This window comes from Antechinus flavipes, chromosome 2 (assembly GCF_016432865.1).
Source record: "Antechinus flavipes isolate AdamAnt ecotype Samford, QLD, Australia chromosome 2, AdamAnt_v2, whole genome shotgun sequence".
NCBI lineage: Eukaryota > Metazoa > Chordata > Mammalia > Dasyuromorphia > Dasyuridae > Antechinus > Antechinus flavipes.
Genome location: NC_067399.1, coordinates 359203819 through 359223384, shown reverse-complemented (window position 1 = coordinate 359223384; position 19566 = coordinate 359203819). Strand labels below are relative to the sequence as shown.

Below are 19566 nucleotides of genomic sequence, written 5' to 3'. Positions count from 1 at the left end.
AAAATTTTCTATTTTGTGATCAATAATGGTCTCTAGTTCATCTTTGGTCACAAATTTCTTTCTCCTCCACAAGTCTGAGAGATAAACTATCCTATGTTCCTCTAATTTATTTATAATCTCGTTCTTTATGCCTTAATCATGGACCCATTTTGATATCTTGGTATATGGTGTTAAGTGTGGGTCCATACCTAATTTCTGCCATACTAATTTCCAGTTATCGCAGCAGTTTTTGTCAAATAATGAATTCTTATCCCAAAAGTTAGGATCTTTGGGTTTGTCAAACACTAGATTGCTATAGTTGACTATTCTGTCTTGTGAACCTAACCTATTCCACTGGTCAACTAATCTATTTCTTAGCCAATACCAAATAGTTTTTGTGACTGCTGCTTTATAATATAGTTGTAGATCAGGTACAGCTAGGCCACCTTCATTTGATTTTTTTTTTCCTTAATTCCCTTGAGATTCTTGACCTTTTATTGTTCCACATGAATTTTGTTGTTATTTTTTCTAGATCATTAAAATATTTTCTTAGAAGTCTGATTGGTATAGCACTAAATAAATAGATTAGTTTAGGGAGTATTGTCATCTTTATTATATTTGCTTGGGCTATCCAAGAACACTCTCTGGGTATACCATCATATCATCTGCAAAGAGTGATAGTTTGATTTCCTCATTGCCTACTCTAATTGCTTTAATCTCTTTCTTGACTCTTATTGCAGAGGCGAGTGTTTCTAATATAATATTGAATAATAATGGTAATAGTGGGCAACCTTGCTTCACTCCAGCTCTTACTGGGAAAGGTTCCATTTTTTCCTGGCTGGGCCATTTCTAAGGCAAATCATCCCCATTGATAGCCAGATCTCCATTTAAATTCAGGTTGAAAAAGCCTTCAAAGTAATTTCAATTGGGAGGTCCTGGTCTGATTAGCTCAAACTGCCCCCACCCCCACCTCCACCCTTCCCCATCTCCTCCTCCCTCCCTCCCCCACCCTGCCAAGATCTGCTCATAAAATAGGTTTCTGTTTACTCATTTCTTTGCAGAAGGTCCAAAGTAGCATGCTTTGCCTCTTTGGCATGCTGCCAGGACCCTGCCCACTGTGAATACATTCTCTTCTCAGTGCCAGCCTCCTAATCCCTAATAGGACTTTCCACTAGAAAGTCAGTCTTTCCAGCAAAGCTGGCTTCTCATCCAACAATAAACATCCATTTTTGCCACTTAAAACTCTTCAGATTTGTGAATTCTTTCATGAAGGACCTGCATCAAAGGGGATTTCCACAACTCTCTATCACTAGAATCCTATCAGCTAAATGGTATAATGATTAGAACATTTGTTGGATTTAGAATCAGGAAGGCACTTTCAAATCTTTCTTCAGCTTGCTAGCTGTGTGACTTTGTCTCTCAACCACGTCTGTACAATGGAGATAATAACATCTACATCTTAGGGTTATTATGAGAATCAAATGAAATTATATGTGTAAAGTGTTTTGCAAACTTTAAAGCACTGTATACATGCCAGCTATTTTGTTATTATAGTTGTTTTGCTGATTTTGTTTTTTAAATACAAAAAAAAAAAAAATCTGGTAGTTTAGACATTTAAGTTTGCTCTTGTTCTTCCATAAAACTACTTCATTCTTACAAGATTGAAAGTCTTGTCCATAGAATATGATTGAGAATTTATTTATTTGGAGATTAGAGCAATGAGTAAAGGAATAAAAACCATCTATTGTTTGGTGTTTCCCTGTAATGTATGCTGTTGTATCCCTTTTCCTCTAGCCAACACTCCTAGGAATCTAAGACATGTGCCTTCAACCTCTGAGCTAAAAATCTTCAAGTCCCCACTACTAAGGGTAAGACTAATCCTCAGTACCTGTTCTTCCATCTAAATAACTTAAGGTCTTTTAGTTAGGTGTTTCTAGCTATACTCACAAGCTAGATTTCCTAATGCTCTCTTAGTTCTGCTAATCTCACAAAATCTCGGACATAAAATGGACTTCAATAGCTATCTAGCACAATCAATACTATCTTGGATGCCTTTTTACAACATCTAAAAAAAAGCAGCCATCTAATAAGGTATCCCATTCCATTTTTTGATGTCTCATTATTAAAGTTTTTTCTTACATCTAGCCAATTTCTACGATTGCCCTCAAGGATCAAGTAGAACAAATCTATTTCCCACGTGAAAACTCTTCTAAAGCAAGCTATTATGCAACCTTCTAGGTCTTCCTTTCTTTTTTAGTTTATTCTGAGTTTTCTGTGATCTGGTCTCAAGGTCCCTTGCTATACTACTCTCCCACTTATGGACTTCTTATGATTTATTTTTGTCCTACCTAAACTGTGTTGACTAGAATGAAACATAAATCTAGATGTGGTCCAGTGAAGGCTTTGCTCACTGATCAAATTGCCTCTCCTAATACTGACTGAAATCTAATTAGATTTTTGTTACACTGGGGACTACTTGCAGCAGGAATTATTTTTTTGTCTTTTACATCCCTAACACTTAGCACAGTGGCTGGCACACAATAGGCACTTAATAAATACTTGTTAATTTGTTGTTCAATCATCCCTCAATGATGATCCCTCAGTGATACAATAGACCTCTAGACTTTTTTTTTTAATACAGGGACCATTGTTTCTTCATGATTCCACTATTTTGTTAATGTTGATTTTTTTGAATCCAAATTTACATTTTTCTCTATATTGGACATCTTCATCTTTATAGTCTCAAGTATTGATAACATTGACAATAGACAGAACTTTATACAATGGAACAAATCCCATAAAAACAAACAAATTTTTAAACCATAATCAACAGGAGAGAGATTTAAAGAGGAATTGGGTACAAAAATAAAATTCTGTAACTTCAAAATAATTTGGACCATTCTTTGGCATTATGGCATTATGACACTACATATTTAACAGATGAATTTTGACAGATTTTCCATTGTTAGAGAGGCCTATCTAAATAAAGGTGGTCCTGACTACTTTTAAGTTTTCTGCCCACACTCCACTGCTACTAGTTAATCATCTGTTGTTTTCTGGAGAGAAGACCCATTTTTGGAGTTCCCTTGGAAATGTATTTCCATCATTTAGAGCCAATTTGCAAAGTTTGTGAATTTTTCAGACTGTTATCTTTTTCCTTACTTAGGGAGCATGGCATAGAGAGTCTCTCAAAGCCAGAAACACCTATTTTCCATTCCCTTCCTTCTCAACCTCAGTACATATTTGTTGTGTTATCCTGGGTAAATCATTTGACCTCTCCTGCTATGGGCAACTCGCTAAGACTATATAAATAGAAAAGCTGGCCAACCAGCATTATTAAAAGGATTTTCCTTATCTGGGAATTCCTTACAGCAATTGAAATTACAGGTCTGGACATTATCTTTATTCCTAAATCCAGGGAATATAGGTAAGAATAGCTAGGATTTTATTCCCAGTGATTCATTATTTCTGGTGTACATCCTTACCACATTACAAAAGAAGACAGAGGCAGAGAAACTAAGATAGTCTAGAAACTTTCTATATTTTCATCTTCCATGTTCCCTCTGTCTCACCATGAGTGCAAAAAGTCAGGCATCATTGTAATATAGTATTGTTGGATGAAAGGGGTCACTGTTTAGATGAATAGTTAGATAAATCTGAAATCTTAAAACCACTGGGGTAAATAAATTCCAGTGTTATTGCACCCAGAAAATGTAACAAATTACTAATCTTCTCCCCACAGACTGGCCAAGAATATATACAATTAGGTAAAACTTCACTTTTGTCTATCATTTAGTAGTCTGATTCTTGGGGAGTATAGTAGGCATTTTCTGCATGAGACTATCAGTTAGGTCATTTGCAGAGCATTCAACAGATTAAAATTGGGGCAAATGCAGAAAGATCCACTTCTGAGGGACAAAAAAAATCTTTTCTACAGAGACTAAAAGTCACCTCTGAAAGAAAGACGGGTAATGATGGGTTTATAATAATGCATGTAACTAAAAAAGAGGCTCAGAAATCTTAGAGAAAAGTAGAGAGGAAATTGTAGCAAAGTTTTTCTTCAGCTTGCTTGCTAACTGTCTTTTTCTTTGAATTATAATAGTTGTATAAAAATATTTAGCAATTTTATTTCTGTTATTTTTTTGAGTAAGACAATAACTTTGCTACCTCTCAAACCACCATCTTCCTGAAAACTGGAATTTAGGAAAACGATTTTGAATAAGAGCTGCAAAAATTGAATGGCTGCTTAGCCATAGAGACTCCATGCAATCTTTAGGCTGTAAGAACAGTGCTTGTAGTGGCAAATCTAGAGGAAAACAATAGAAAGAGGTTTTTGATTTTAGGAAAGGTAGACATGGGGAAATTTGAGGATTATCAGTCATCATGATGAGAGATGTTTATGGTTAAAAACATTTGTGAAACAATAGGTGATATTATTTCCTTTTAAATGAGAAATAAATTATCTTTTACTGAGGCAAAAAAATACTGTCAGTCAATGATTCCATATAGAGCCTACCTGGTATGAACTGTAAAAATGGAAATAAAGGAAGCCACTTGGAAGGGAGCTCATTTATTGAGAATAAATGTGGGAAAGGGAATTTTCACCCTTTTGTCCATTGAGCTGTATTTTGTTTTTCATACATGTCCTTTCTCTGTCCCATTTCAACTCCAGACTACTAGAAGATATCGAAGAGGATGATGCCTAAGCCAACGGACTTTTAGAAGAATGTGTCATAACAACTCCCAATCACAAACAACATTGGTTTGCAGAAGAAACCAATCAAACACTTCATTATCCAGGGACTGCCTCTAAAACAGAGTGGTCTCAAAGTACCGCTGATAGGGGAAGAATGTGAATAGGGGGGGACATATATTTCATGGCCACAAGCACATTTACATAACAAATCTTTAACATCACTGTGTGATTCACATTTTAAAATGAAAATTACAAAACACATAGTCAAAAATAAAACAAGTGTTCTTTCTGAGAAGCATAGAAATTATTTGGAAAAACTTACCCAACATTCTATGGACCATATTTGATCAGAGCACTAGTAGCAGCCACATTTTTGAATTGATTTCCACCATCATTTCATTTAGAGTTCCTTATTCTGAAAGCCTATTTCAATTTGGAAAACAAGTATTATAAGCTATGGTTTGAATGATTCTGTTCTTTGTGTTCTGTGTCTCCTAGGGTTTGAGCATTTCTGTGTTATTATCCCCGGAATGTAAAAAAGGGGTGGGTCTGTAAAGTGTGTGGACATAAACTTCCCTGGAAGAAGTATGGTAATGACACAATTTGTAATAATAAAACAAAAGAAATTATAATTTGTGTATCTGTTCACTGTAGTCTGGTTTGATGTTTTCATTTGAAATTTCACTTTTTTAAACTCTTAGGATGAAGACAATGTGGACATTAAAAGTAATGTAATAATTTAGACCATTGGCCCACTACATTCAGTCTCTGGCAGGTCTACAAAAGAATGAGAAACCTAATGAGATACATAAATGACATTGTCCTTAGAGTTCAGATTCATACCCTGAACAGCCCTAATTTTATCTTAAAAGTACAGTAGAGTTCTAAACTTCCCAGGAATCAAGCAACCTAGGTTCTGTTGTAGGTAGTATCACTCACTGTCTTTAAAGATCATCAAGATTAACCTCATTTGAATTGTAGGTAAACTGAGATCCAGAATGAGGGGAAAAATTGCCTAAGTGAATTAGTGACAGCATTAGAACTACAATTCAGGACTCCAGATTCCCATTCTGGGCTTTTTCTATTGTATCACAGCTGGCTCAGTCTTTGTTTTACCAAGTGAAGGAAATATTAATTTTCCCTTTATGATTCACTTTAAATTCAAACCTTTTCTCTTTACCTTATGGAGAGATACTTTTTGGGTATTGCCTCAGAAGTGGAAAGAGCACAAGATTAAAAATAAAAGACATGAGTTCAAATTCCAGGTCTTACATTGACTTGCTGTGCAAACTTCAGCAAGTCATTTAGTATCCTAAGTTCATATATTTATATCTGGAAGGGACTTTAATGGCCATCTAGTCACAAGGAATCTGAGCATCAGAGATGAGATCATATAATTATAGTGTCAGAAGTATATAAACCTAAGCTTTCCTGCCTCCATATCCAATTCTTTCATCTCTTCATCTATAAAATGAAGACAATAAATAGTAATTGCAAGACATACCATGATGACTATATAGAAGGCAAAAAATATATGCTGAGGATAGACCCAAGATGGCAAAGAGTAGGCAGAACATTGCCTAAACTCTTCACAGCTTCATTCAGAATCAAACCTCTGAACAGATTTTGGAGTGATAGAACCCGCAAACATTCAAGTGTAACAATTTTCCAGTTTAAGATATTTTAGAAGAACTTCAGCAAAAATCTGTTTCAAATGGACAGGGATGAACAGGACTCAGTGCAAGCAAAGCATGGAGAGGTCCAACATGGACTATCGCACTGTCTCCTTGATGAAGGACTGCCATGGGTGCCTCTTGTGTAACAAAAATTGGTATTTCTAAGGGTTTTTGAGTGACTCAACCACATTGGATAAAGCCAGTTCAACTTCTCTCAAAGCCTCTTGAGCTTCTTTTGTAAGCTGACATGGTGAGTTTTAAAGCACTGTCTCCCCTTAAAATGTCATTTAACGGTTGCAATTGATAGGTAGTCAAGCCTAACACTGGACGCATCCATTGGATATCTCCTATCAATTTCTGAAAGTCATTTAAGGTGTTTAGCTTCTCTGTTCTTAAGGACAGTTTTTGTATTGTGATCACCTTAGGATATACTTCATATCCTAAATACTAAAAAGGAACATGTCTTTGAATTTTTTCTGGAGCTATGTGCAATTTGTAGTTCCTTAGTGTTTCTATGGTCTTTTGTAGACATGCTTCTAACATTTGTTCTTCAGGTACACATCCCAATATATCATCCATGTAATGTAATAACATTACTTTTGGAAATGTTTTTCTTACTGCAGTAAGAGCAGCAGCAACATACATTTGACACATAGTAGGACTGTTTTTCATTTCCTGTGGCAAAACTGTCCAGTCATATCTTTTATAAGGTTCAGCTAAGTTAACGCTGGGCACTGAAAAGGCAAGTCTTTTCATATCTTCCTTATCTAGAGGGATAGAATAGAAACAATGCTTACTGTCTATAACCCAAAGAGGCCATTCTTTAGGCAATTGAGTATGAGATGGAAGCCCAGGCTGAAGACTTCCCATAGTTTCCATCTGTTCATTTACCTTTCTTAAATCAGTCAACATCCTCCATTTTCCAGATTTCTTTCTTACAACAAATACTGGGAAATTCCAAGGACTTAGAGAAAGTTGTAAGTGTCCTTGGTCAAGTTGCTGTTGTACTATATCTAATTAGGCCTGAATTTTATCGCTACCTAAGGGCCACTGTTCTATCCACACTGGTGTATCAGTTTTCCACTGGATAGGAACAGGTGAAAGTGTTGGCAGGCCTTTAATAGCAGCCCTGCCTAAAAATCCAAGGTACTCATTTTTAATCCTAATTGTAAAATCTCTCTTCTCCACAGATTGACAGGGATTTTTTCAACTAAAAGAGGAGTAAAAACTCCTGTTTTGCCCCCAAAAGTCCATCTCAAAGAAGTAGCACTAACTTCAATTGCTAATGATCCTCCTACGCCAGACATGTAGATGTCTGCCTTAATTTATCTTTGACCACTGACTGGGCCAGTTGGCACCTCTAATGACTATACAATCTGCACCAGTCTATCAAGCCTTCTAATGGTATGCCATTTATATAGATAATGAGCATAGGTTGGTCAGCTGTCTCAGCTGCTGTCTAGTATATTTCTGGATTCTGTTTTTGGGGAGTCAGAATCTGAGTGACTATCATCAGATTGCTTATTAGGAGTCTGTATCAGTAAACCAGATGCTACTACTTCTCCTGGTTGATAAGTCACACATTGTCTACCTTTTTAGTGACTGGGATATTATGTACACATTCCCCAGTTTCCCACTTCAATGTATGGATGGATACTGTGTTGTATGTACTCTCAGGAGGTGAAATGGTCAAGCCTACTGTGCCTAGAGGCAAGGGATCCATAGGCTGGAGAGGAACAGATTTCACTTCTCCAGGGTGAATCTTAGTTGTCCCAGATGCATACAACTCTATTCTCCCCAAGTGTAATCCCCTTCTCCCATCAGATGGCTTCCTGGCTGATTGGCCATGTCTGGGTACTAGACTTCTAAGCACTCTCTGGGTGTAGCATCGGCTGCCATCATGCCCCAAGTGTTTTTTGCCTGGGGCCCTGGAGCTGGACCCCTCATCCCATTTCCCTGAATCAGTCTACATTCTGAGGCCCAATGGAAGCCTCTGTTGCATTTTAGACATGGGGTATTGGGTCTTGTTCTTCTACCCTGTTTTCTCATTCTGTCTCTTTACCAACATTGAGCTTTCAGAAGTCCTACTTTACCACATTAAAAGCATTGACGAGTCTCTCTGGAAGTCCCTTGCCAGAAGGGACCCTGTTTTCCCATGTTGGGATCTTGGAAGTCTGCATCATAGCCTGGCTATAAAAGGCATTTGTGCCCACTGTGGCACAGCGTCTTATGATCTCATCTAAAGGAGCATCCTTCCGTAGCCCTAGTATAATTCTTCTACAAACCTCATTAGCATTTTCTTTAGCAAGTGGCCTTATCAAAATGTCTGTTACTGTATTTTCACCATTAGTTCTGCAAACATCCCACAAAATCAGCAAAGGGTTCATTTGGCCATTGTGTTATTTTTGTGAAGACTTCACCCTTGTCGTTTTCATTGTGGAGGGAAGCCCACGCTTTGATAGCAGCAGCAGCAATTTGCTCATATGCTGCTATGGAGTAATTAATCTGTACTGAGATATCTGCATAAGAACCTACACCTGTTAGTTGGTCACAGGTGATTGGAGGAGTTAATCCTCCACTATGACTATTTTGTTGGGCTTGTATCCTACAGAGCTCACTATATTCAGAAAGCCACAACAAGTTTTGTCCAGATTCTAAGCATGTCCTTGCTATAGATTTCGAGTCACTGGGGGTTAAGATTTATTTCATAAGCCAAATTCTGTAATAACATCTTAATATAGGCTGATGTAGCCCCATAAAGAGTGCAAGCCTTTTTCAGGTCTTTGAGGTTTTCTATATCAAAAGGAGAGTGTCTTCTACTTTCTTGACATGAAGAGTTTAACTGTTGAATTACAAGATACATACCTATTTTCAGATCACCTAGATTCTGCCCATCTTCTGTGGCTTTAAGTACTGCCTTTTGCAATCTAGTGATAGGAGGGGATGATTTGGTAGGGGGAGGTGCTGATGGCATCACTGTCCCTCCCACTACTCCTCCTCCCTCCATCCTGGAAGGTAGAGCTGATGGGGTTGTGTCAATTATCTGCTCTGTAGGCAGGGTTGAAGCTGCCTGGTGAGATGGAAAATCACCACACCCTTGAACCTCACTTAACTCTTCATGCCCTCTGTCAATATAGTCATTAAACTGTTCTTTGTCTTTGTTCTCTTTTTCCTCACACTTTCTCATCTGGCTGTTCTGAAAACTTTTCTTTTTTTCTGTAACTTGCAGGATTTTTTTAAGGCCAATTGTATTATGTTGTATATATATAATGTTTCTTTGAAAACTGATGCAGAACCATTATTGTTATTATATTCACATAATTGATCTACAAGCTTCCAATTATCTAGCATAATTTCTTCTTCATTGAATAACCAAGGGTACGTATGTTCTAATGTATCCAGGAATCCATCAATCTGCTCCCAAGTCATAAATAAACCCTGTATCTTTATCAGTCTGAGTATGCTTCATGCAGATCTCTTTTGGGGTGGGGTTGGGGTTGGGGTTGGGGCTGGGATTGGGGGAGAATCTTTTCCCAATATGTGCCCCATTTCATCTAGAAAAGGTTACTAGTTTAGCCCTTAACAAAGTAAGTTCCCTGTTTCTCTATTAAAATACCCACCCTATTTCCTGGTCACCGAGGACTTCTTCAGTGAAAGTGGGGTCCTTGGTCCCATGTTCGGGCACCAAATGTGATGACCACATTAGCACCCAGGATACTTTAGAATCAGCTGAAGTCAGGATAAGCAAAAGTCTTTTTTATTCTTTGTGGACATGAGAGGAATGGCAATACAAGGTGAGAGAGATAGCAACACAAATCCGACCAGGAGTCATTCTGGCTTTCATACTCGACCCTTTTATCTCTCCTTCTCCTTTCTCTATACACCAACAGATCAAGCCCACACAGAATGGTACCTCGGGCCATTTTCCAAGCAAATGCTACTAGAGTATTAGCCTTCAGTGTCTGCTTGTCCAAACCTCAGTGCATCTGCTCAGTTTCAGCCCATTGCATCTCCCCAACTGATAAATGGTCAAAGGTCGCAAACAAACAATTTTAAGATGAAGAAATTAAGCCGTTTCTAAGTATATGAAAAAAGCTCTAAATATTTATTAGAGAAATACAAATTGAGATAATACTGAAATATCACTCTGTAGAAGGCTGAAATTATTGAGTCAATGCACTGAGGTCAGGACTGCCAAGCACTTGAGACTAACTACTTATTGGACAATACTCTATGGGCATATGCTTAGAAAATAGTCCTTCCCACTATCCTGTGCTGGCTCAATGATTGGTGTATACAGAGGATAGTAGGAGGGGCTAGGGGGTGAAGTAAGACTGGCCAGAGTCTCTCTTGGTGTTAGATGAGAGAGAAGGCAGTTGTGGAGATTCTGCTTCCATCCTGTTCAATCCTGCATCTAAAGACCAAAAATAAAGACTAAGGACTTTTGCTTATCCTGACTCCAGCTGATTCTGGTGCTAGAGTGGTCGTCACATTTGGCGCCCAAGTGTGGGGCTCGAGGACCCTAACTTCACTGTAGAAGTCTCTGGTGACCAGGAAATAAGGTGAGTATTTTAATAGATAACCAGGGAACTTACTTTGATAAGGGCTAAACTAGTAACCTTTTCTAGCTGAAAGGGACAGATATTGGGAAAAGATTCTCCCCCAGCCCCAGCCCCAACCCCACGCCCATCCCCACCCCAAGCAGGCGCTATAGAAAGCATGCTTAATCTGATCAAGGGACAAGGCTTAATTGTAACTTGGTTGCAGATTGCTAGACTGTTGGGGACATTAGAACTGCACATCCCCTTGGTTCTTAAAATAAGAGGAGATAAGGCTAAATAATTGGAAGCTGGTAGGAGAGCAATTATGTGAATACTACAATGATAAAGGTCCTAGTTCAATTTCTAAGGAGACATTCTATACATATAACATAATACAATTGGCCTTAAAGAATCCTGCAAGTTATAGAAAAAAGAAAAATTCTAAGAATGGCCAGATGAGAAAGTGTGAGGAAAATGAGGAGGACAAAGGAGGGATTCAAAGCAATATCACCAGAGGGCATGAGGAGTTAAATGTGGATGAAGGGCATGGTGAAGGGCGAGGTGAAGGGTGTGGTGAAGGGTGGGATGAAGGGCATGGTGAAGGGAGTGGTGATTCTTGCTCTCACAAAGCAACTTCAACCCCACCTAAACCAGAACTTGTTCTTGACATGCCCCCATCAACTTCACTTTCCAGGATGGAGGGGAGAGGAGTAGTGGGAGGGGCAGTGATGCCATCAGCCCCTCCCTCCACCCCAATCACCTCCTCCTATCACTAGATTGCAAAAGGCAGTACTTGAAGCCACAGAGGAAGGGCAGAATCTAGGTGATCTGAAAATAGGTATGTATCCTGTAATTCAACAGTTAAACTCTTCAGGTCAAGAAAGTAGAAGATATGCCCCTTTTGATAAAGAAATCTTCAAAGATCTGAAAAAGGCTTGCACTCTTTATGGGGCTACATCAGCTTATGTTAAGATGTAATAATACAGAATTTGGCTTCTGAAGTCTTAACCTCTAAGGACTGAAAATCTATAGAAAGGACATGCTTAGAACCTGGACAAAACTTGTTGTGGCTTTCAGAGTATAGTGAGCTCTGTAGGATACAAACCCAACAAAATAGTCATAGTGGAGTTAATCCTCCCACTACTCCTCTCCTTCCATCCTGGAAGGTGAAGTTGATGGGGGCATGTTAAGAACCAGTTCTGGTTTAGGTGGGATTGAAGCTGCGTTGTGAGAGGGAGATTCACCAATCCCTTCACCATGCCCTTCACCACACCCTTCACTATGCCCTTCATCGTCATTTAACTTCCCATGCCCTCTGGTGATATTGCTTTTAATCCCTCCTATGTCCTCCTCATTTTCCTCACACTTTCTCATCTGGCCATTCTTAGAATTTTTCTTTTTTCTATAACTTGCAAGATTCTTTAAGGCCAATTGTATTATGTTGTATGTATAGAATGTCTCCTTGGAAATTGAACAAGGACCTTTATCATTGTAGTATTTGCATAATTGCTCTCCTACCAGCTTCCAATTATTTAGCCTTATCTCTTCTTATTTTAAGAACCAAGGGGACGTGCAATTCTAATGTCCCCAACAGTCTAGCAATCTGCAACCAAGTTACAATTAAGCCTTGTCCCTTGAACAGCTTAAGCATGTTTTCTATAGCGCCTGCTTGGAGCGGGGATGAGCGTGGGGTTGGGGCTGGGGCTGGGGGAGAATCTTTTCCCAATATCTGTCCCATTTCAGCTAGAAAAGGTTACTAGTTTAGCCCTTATCAAAGTAAGTTCCCTGTTTATCTATTAAAATACTCACCCTATTTCCTGGTCACCAGAGACTTCTTCAGTGAAGTTAGGGTCCTCGGGCCCCACGCTTGGGTGCCAAATATGACAACCGTGCTAGCACCCGGGACACCCCAGAATCAGCCAGAGTCAGGATAAGCAAAAGTCCTTAGTCTTCATTTTTGGTCTTTAGATGCAGGATTGAACAGGATGGAAGCAGAATCTCCACAACTGCCTTCTCCCTCATCTAACACCAAGAGAGACTCTGGCCAGTTTTACTCCACCTCCTAGTCCCTCCTACAATCCTCTGTATACACCAATCATTGAGCCAGCACAGGATAGTGGGAAGGACCATTTTCCAAGCATATGCCCATAGAGTATTGTCCAATCGGTAGTTAGCCTCAAGTGCTCGGCAGTCCTGACCTCAGAGCATTGACTCAATAGTTTCAGCCTTTTACATCTCCTGCTTTCTTTTGTTTTAGAACACAGGTGGTCACGCCATCCCAGACTTCTCAGGAAAGGAGATGAAAATATTGAAAAGGAGGTGATCATGCCCCCCTGACTTCTCAGGAAGGGAAGTGAAAGCACTAAAAAGGAGATGATCATGCCCTCCCCAACACCTTATGAAGGGAGATGGAAAGCTCCAAAGGGAAGTGGGGATTGCTAGTGGGTTTCTGGGCTGAAGGCTCTTATTAGAAACAGGTGTGCACAAACCCATCAGCATGGGAGGTATTACACGAGCACATAGCAATAATGCAGAGGCTATTAGTGATGACTCTCGCCACAGTCAGTGCAGGTTTGATGTGGTGCAACAGACATGAATTGTACATGCAAGTAGTGATATAAGAAACAATATAAATCAATATGGTATTGTAAGAGATTTCCAGAGGTCCTAGAAGGAGGGTATGTAAACAACAGTCACACATACTCCTTCAGCAGCCAAGAGATAGTCCAAAACCAATGTATTGTCCATTGCTTCACATGTCAGGGAATCCAATGATTCCAGCAGATTTTGAAGTCCTGCAACAGTCTTATCATGTCTCAGAGATTCCAAAGATTCCTGAGGGTTTTGAAGTCCTACAACAGTCTTATCATGTTTCAGAGAATCCAATGGTTCCTGAGGGTTTTGAAGTCCAACAATTTTTGATGTCCATGAGTCAAACGCCATAACTGCCACGCTCTTTCAGTAATGGGCACAGTCAGCAATGGAACCACCCCATGTTTCTTGGGTCTTCTCCTTTGTTTCAAGAGTCTGCTCCATCTCTGTCCAATGGACAAGGCGAATACGGCTTGTTGGCACCCATCTGATTCCTTCTCCACCTGTAGAGATACAAGCAAACCCTCTCCCTCAAGCAGTTAACCTATCTAGTCCCTTCTATTCAACACTTTCTGGGTCTCTCCACATCACCTGGAGATTATCTAAAGATAGTGGGGGCTGCTTGCACTGGACACTGCCTTTCTGGTGGGTTATAAAACCTGTCTGCTGGAGCCAGTGCATCTTTGTCAAAAATCAAGAAATTAATAGTATAAAGAGCTAGATTTAGAAGTTCTCTAGGGTATTTGTGCCTCCCCCTTTCTTTTGTTTTTGGAGGAGCATCTTACTGTCTCTGTTTCTCCTCTTTACTATTGCCTGTCCTTGAGGATTAAAGGGTATGCCAGTGGTGTGTAAAATTTTATACTGTACACAAAAGTGTGCAAAATGTTTAGAAGTATATGCAGGTCCATTATCTGTTTATATGGCTTGTGGCACACCCATAATTGCAAATGCTTGTATAAGGAATTCAGTGACCACTCGGGCTATCTCTTTTGCTGCTGGTATTGCAAAAGTAAATCCTGAAAAAGTGTCTACCACAACTTGGATAAAAGACAGACGACCAAAAGATTTATAATGGGTCACATCCATTTGCCAAATTTCATTGGATCTCAAACCATGAGGGTTTTTCCTTGGAGGTGGTATAGGAGCATGGAAAGGAAGGCAAGCTACACAGGCTTTTACTATGCTCCTTGCTTCTCTTCTTGTTATTCCAAATTGTAAACGTAAAGCTTGAGCAACCTAATGATATTTGAAATGAGATTCTTGTGCTTCTTGAAATAAGGGAGTATTGGCCAACATAGTTAGGCTATCTGCCTTTGAATTACTATCAAAAATATGAGAGTGGACATGCAAAATATAAATCTTACCTGGATGCTTCTTCATTTGCTCTTGAAGTTCCTTGAAGAGCTGATATATATTAGAGGCTACAAATTTTATTTGGGCTGTGGCAATTCTTTGTACCACACCTACTGAATAGGCTGGATCAGATATTATATTTATATCTCCTGGATAATAAGTAAGAGCTAGAATGACTGCATACAATTCATTCTGCTGAGTGGACTGAAAAGGATTTTTGACCACTCTATTATTAAGTCATAAGAGTTTATAGCACAAATATTATGTTTGGATGCATCTGTAAAGATAGTTGGTCCTTTAAGAGGAACGTTAGAAACCTTCTCTTCAAGAATCCATTGCCAATTATGTAATGGTCTGGTTATCTTTAATGGAGACCCATGTGCAAAATTTGGAGCCATGGCCAATAAAATTTGCCACTCTGGAATGGTTTCACAGCATACATTAATTTGTGCATTAGTATAAAAGGTGTATATCTTGTCAGGTCTTATCTCAGATAATTGTACTGCTCAATTAATGACCTTTAATACAGTTCTAGCCTCAAGCACTGGGTAAGGAGTAAGGCTTTGTTCTGGTTGTGCTGGGAGATTCACCCAATCTATCAAACTGTCTCCTTGATGAAGGACTGCTATGGGTACCTCTTGTGTAGCAAAAACTGATATTTTCAAGGGTTTTTGAGTGACTCTTTCAACCACATTGGATAAAGCCAGTTCAATTTCTCTCAAAGCCTCTTGAGCTTCTTTTGTAAGCTGACATGGTGAGTTTTAAAGCACTGTCTCCCCTTAAAATGTCATTTAACGGTTGCAATTGATAGGTAGTCAAGCCTAACACTGGACGCATCCATTGGATATCTCCTATCAATTTCTGAAAGTCATTTAAAGTGTTTAGCTTCTCTGTTCTTAAGGACAGTGTTTGTATTGTGATCACCTTAGGATATACTTCATATCCTAAATATTGAAAAGGAGCATGTCTTTAATTTTTTTTTCTGGAGCTATGTGCAATTTGTAATTTCTTACTGTTTCCTTGGTCTTTTGTAGACATGCTTCCAACATTTGTTCTTCAGGTGCACATCCCAATATATCATCCATGTAATGTAATAACATTACTTTTGAAAGGCTTTTCTTACTGCAGTAAGAGCAGCAGCAACATACATTTGACACATAGTAGGACTGTTTTTCATTTCCTGTGGCAAAACTGTCCAGTCATATCTTTTATAAGGTTCAGCTAAGTTAACGCTGGGCACTGAAAAAGCAAGTCTTTTCATATCCTCCTTATCTAGAGGGATAGAATAGAAACAATGCTTACTGTCTATAACCCAAAGAGGCCATTCTTTAGGCAATTGAGTATGAGATGGAAGCCCAGGCTGAAGACTTCCCATAGTTTCCATCTGTTCATTTACCTTTCTTAAATCAGTCAACATCCTCCATTTTCCAGATTTCTTTCTTACAACAAATACTGGGAAATTCCAAGGACTTAGAGAAGGTTCTAAATGTCCTTGGTCAAGTTGCTCCTGTACTATATCTAATTAGGCCTGAATTTTATCGCTACCTAAGGGCCACTGTTCTATCCACACTGGTGTATCAGTTTTCCATTGGATAGGAACAGGTGAAAGTGTTGGCAGGCCTTCAACAGCAGCCCTGCCTAAAAAACCGAGGTACTCATTTTTAATCCTAATTGTAAAATCTCTCTTCCCCACAGATTGATGGGGATTTTTTCAACTAAAAGAGGAGTAAAAACTCCTGTGTCACCTTCAAAAGTCCATCTCAAAGAGGTAACACTAACTTCAGCTTCTATTGATCCCCCTATGCCAGACATGTAGGTGTCTGCCTTAATCTTTGGCCAGTGACTGGGCCAGTTGGCACCTCTAATGACTGTACGATCTGCACATGTGTCTACCAATCCTTCTAATTTTATATCATTTATATAGATAGTGAGCATAAGTCGGTCAGCTGTCACAGCTGCTGTCTAGTATATTCCTGGATTTTGTTGCTTGGAGTCAGAATCTGGGTGACTATCACCAGATTGCTTATTAGGAGTCTGTATTAGTAAACCTGATGCTACTACTTCTCCTGGGTGGTAAGTCACACATTGTCTACCTGTATTAGTGACTGGGATATTATCTACACATTCCCCAGTTTCCCATCAGTGTATGGATGGATACTGTTTTGTAAGTGTTCTCAAGAGGTGAAATGGTCAAGCCTATTGTGCCTGGAGGCAAGGGATCCATAGTCTGGAGAGGAACAGATTTCACCTCTCCAGGGGGTACCTCAGTTGTCCCAGCTGCATACAACTCTATTCTCCGCAAATGCAATCCCCTCCTCCCATCATATGGCTTCCTGGCTAATTGGTCATGTCTGGGTACTGGACTTCAAGGCACTCTCTGGGTGTAGCATCGGCTGCCATCATGTCCCAAGCATTTTTTTGTCTTGGGCCCTGGGGCTGGGCCCTTCATCCTGTTTCCCTGAATCAGTCTACATTCTGAGGCCCAATGGAAGTCTCTGTTGCATTTTGGACATGGGGTATATGAAAAATGCTCTAAATATTTATTAGAGAAATGCAAATTGAGATAATACTGAGATATCACTCTGTAGAAGGCTGAAACTATTGAGTTGATGCACTGAGGTCAGGACTGCCAAGCACTTGAGGCTAACTACTGATTGGACAATACTCTATGGGCATATGCTTAGAAAATGGTCCTTCCCACTATCCTGTGCTGGCTCAATGATTGGTGTCTTCAAAGGAGGGACTAGGGGGTGGAGTAAGACAGGCCAGAGTCTCTCTTGGTGTTAGATGAGGGAGAAGGCGGTTGTGGAGATTCTGCTTCCATCCTGTTCAATCCTGCATCTAAAGACCAAAAATAAAGACTAAGAACTTTTGCTTATCCTGACTCCAGCTGATTCTGGGGTGTCCTGGGTGCTAGTGCGGTCGTCACATTTGGAGCCCAAGTGTGGGGCCCGAGGACCCTAACTTCACTGAAGAAGTCTCTGGTGACCAGGAAATGGGGTGAATATTTTAATAGATAAACAGGGAACTTACTTTGATAAGGGCTAAACTAGTAACCTTTTCTAGCTGAAATGGGACAGATATTGGGAAAAGATTCTCCCCCAGCCCCAACCCCACGCCCATCCCCGCCCCAAGCAGGCGCTATAGAAAGCATGCTTAATCTGATCAAGGGACAAGGCTTAATTGTAACTTGGTTGCAGATTGCTAGACTGTTGGGGACATTAGAAATGCACGTCCTCTTGGTTCTTAAAATAAGAGGAGATAAGGCTAAATAATTGGAAGCTGGTAGGAGAGCAATTATGCAAATACTACAATGATAAAGTCCTCGTTCAATTTCCAAGGAGACATTCTATACATACAACATAATACAATTGGCCTTAAAGAATCCTGCAAGTTATAGAAAAAAGAAAAATTCTAAGAATGGCCAGATGAGGAAGTGTGAGGAAAATGAGGACAAAGGAGGGATTAAAAGCAATATCAACACTCTAAAATATGCAGATGAAACCAGTCTAATGTCAGAAAGTGATAAATAATTTAAAAGCCTCTGATGAGGATGAAAGAGAATATAAAAGCTGGCTTGAAGCTTAACATTAAAAATAAACAAACAAAAAACCCTAAGATCTTGGCAACTAGCCCTATTATATCTAGCAAATAGAAGAAGAGATAGAAGCAATGCCAAATGTTATATTCTTGGATTCAAAGATTACTGAAGGTGACAACTGCAACCATGAAATGAAAAGACATTTGCTCCTTGAAGAGAAAGCTATGGTTAATCTTGACAGCATACTAAAAAGCAGAGACATCACTTTGCTGGCTAAAGTCCATGTGGTCAAAGTTATGGTTTTTCCAATAGTAATGTGCGATTTTGGATTGTAAGGAAAGCTGAGCATTGCAGAATTGATTCTTTTGAACTATGGTGCTAGAGACTTCTTTTCGTACTTTGAATAGATATTTCCTCATTACATTTAAAGACAATTTTAATATTTAATATTTTTTCTAAATTGATTTCTACTCTAATATATTTAACATGCATTGGTCATCCTGCCATCTAGGAGAGGGGGCGGGGGGAAGGAGGGGAAAAATTGGAACAAAAGATTTGGCAATTGTCAATGCTGTAAAATTACCCATGCATATAACTTGTAAATAAAAAGCTATAAAAAAAATAAATTGATTTCTAAATTTTCTTCCTCCCTCTTCTGATTCCCTCTTAAAAGGGTAAGAATTTTAAAGAAGTTTCATATGGTATGTAGTTATATAAATTGTACTTGTATATGAGTCATCTTGTGAAAGAAGAAATGACCAAACAGAAAATAAAAGTAAGTTTTAAAAAGTTTAAAAGAAGTAAAAAAAAAAAAAGAAGAAGAAGAAGAAGAAAATAAAAATTATTGTGCTTCAATCTGCATGCAAACTTTATTACTTCTTTCTCTGAATGTGTAGAGCATTTTTGCCATGAGTCCTTTGGAATTGACATGGGCCATTGCATTGCTAAGAAGAGCCAAGTTATTCATAGTTGATCATCACACAATATTTTTCTCCTGACTCTGCTGACTTCACACAGAATTACTTCATGTAATCTTTCCATGTTTTTCTCAATTCTATCTGCTCATCATTTCTTATAGCACAACAGAATTCCACTATATTCATATTTCACAACTCTACACAGTAATAACCCAATTAAAAGGTATCCCCTCAATTTCCAATTCTTTGCCACCATGAAAAGAGGTAGTAT

General features: G+C 39.0%; 1 protein-coding gene across 2 annotated transcripts in view; it reads left to right on the top strand.

The window, feature by feature from the left end:
• TGFBI (transforming growth factor beta induced) overlaps window positions 1-5307 on the top strand; it is a 58566-nt gene extending 53259 nt beyond the window's left edge. Inside the window, exons 15-16 of one of the 2 annotated variants that reach the window (XM_051978137.1) lie at window positions 1774-1847; window positions 4652-5307. In XM_051978137.1, the coding sequence (XP_051834097.1) occupies window positions 1774-1847; window positions 4652-4678 (101 nt within the window). In that variant the 3' untranslated portion in view covers window positions 4679-5307. The remainder of the gene's footprint in view (window positions 1-1773; window positions 1848-4651) is intronic. The other variant, XM_051978138.1, reaches the window with a different exon arrangement.
• The last annotated feature ends 14259 nt before the right edge of the window (window positions 5308-19566 follow it).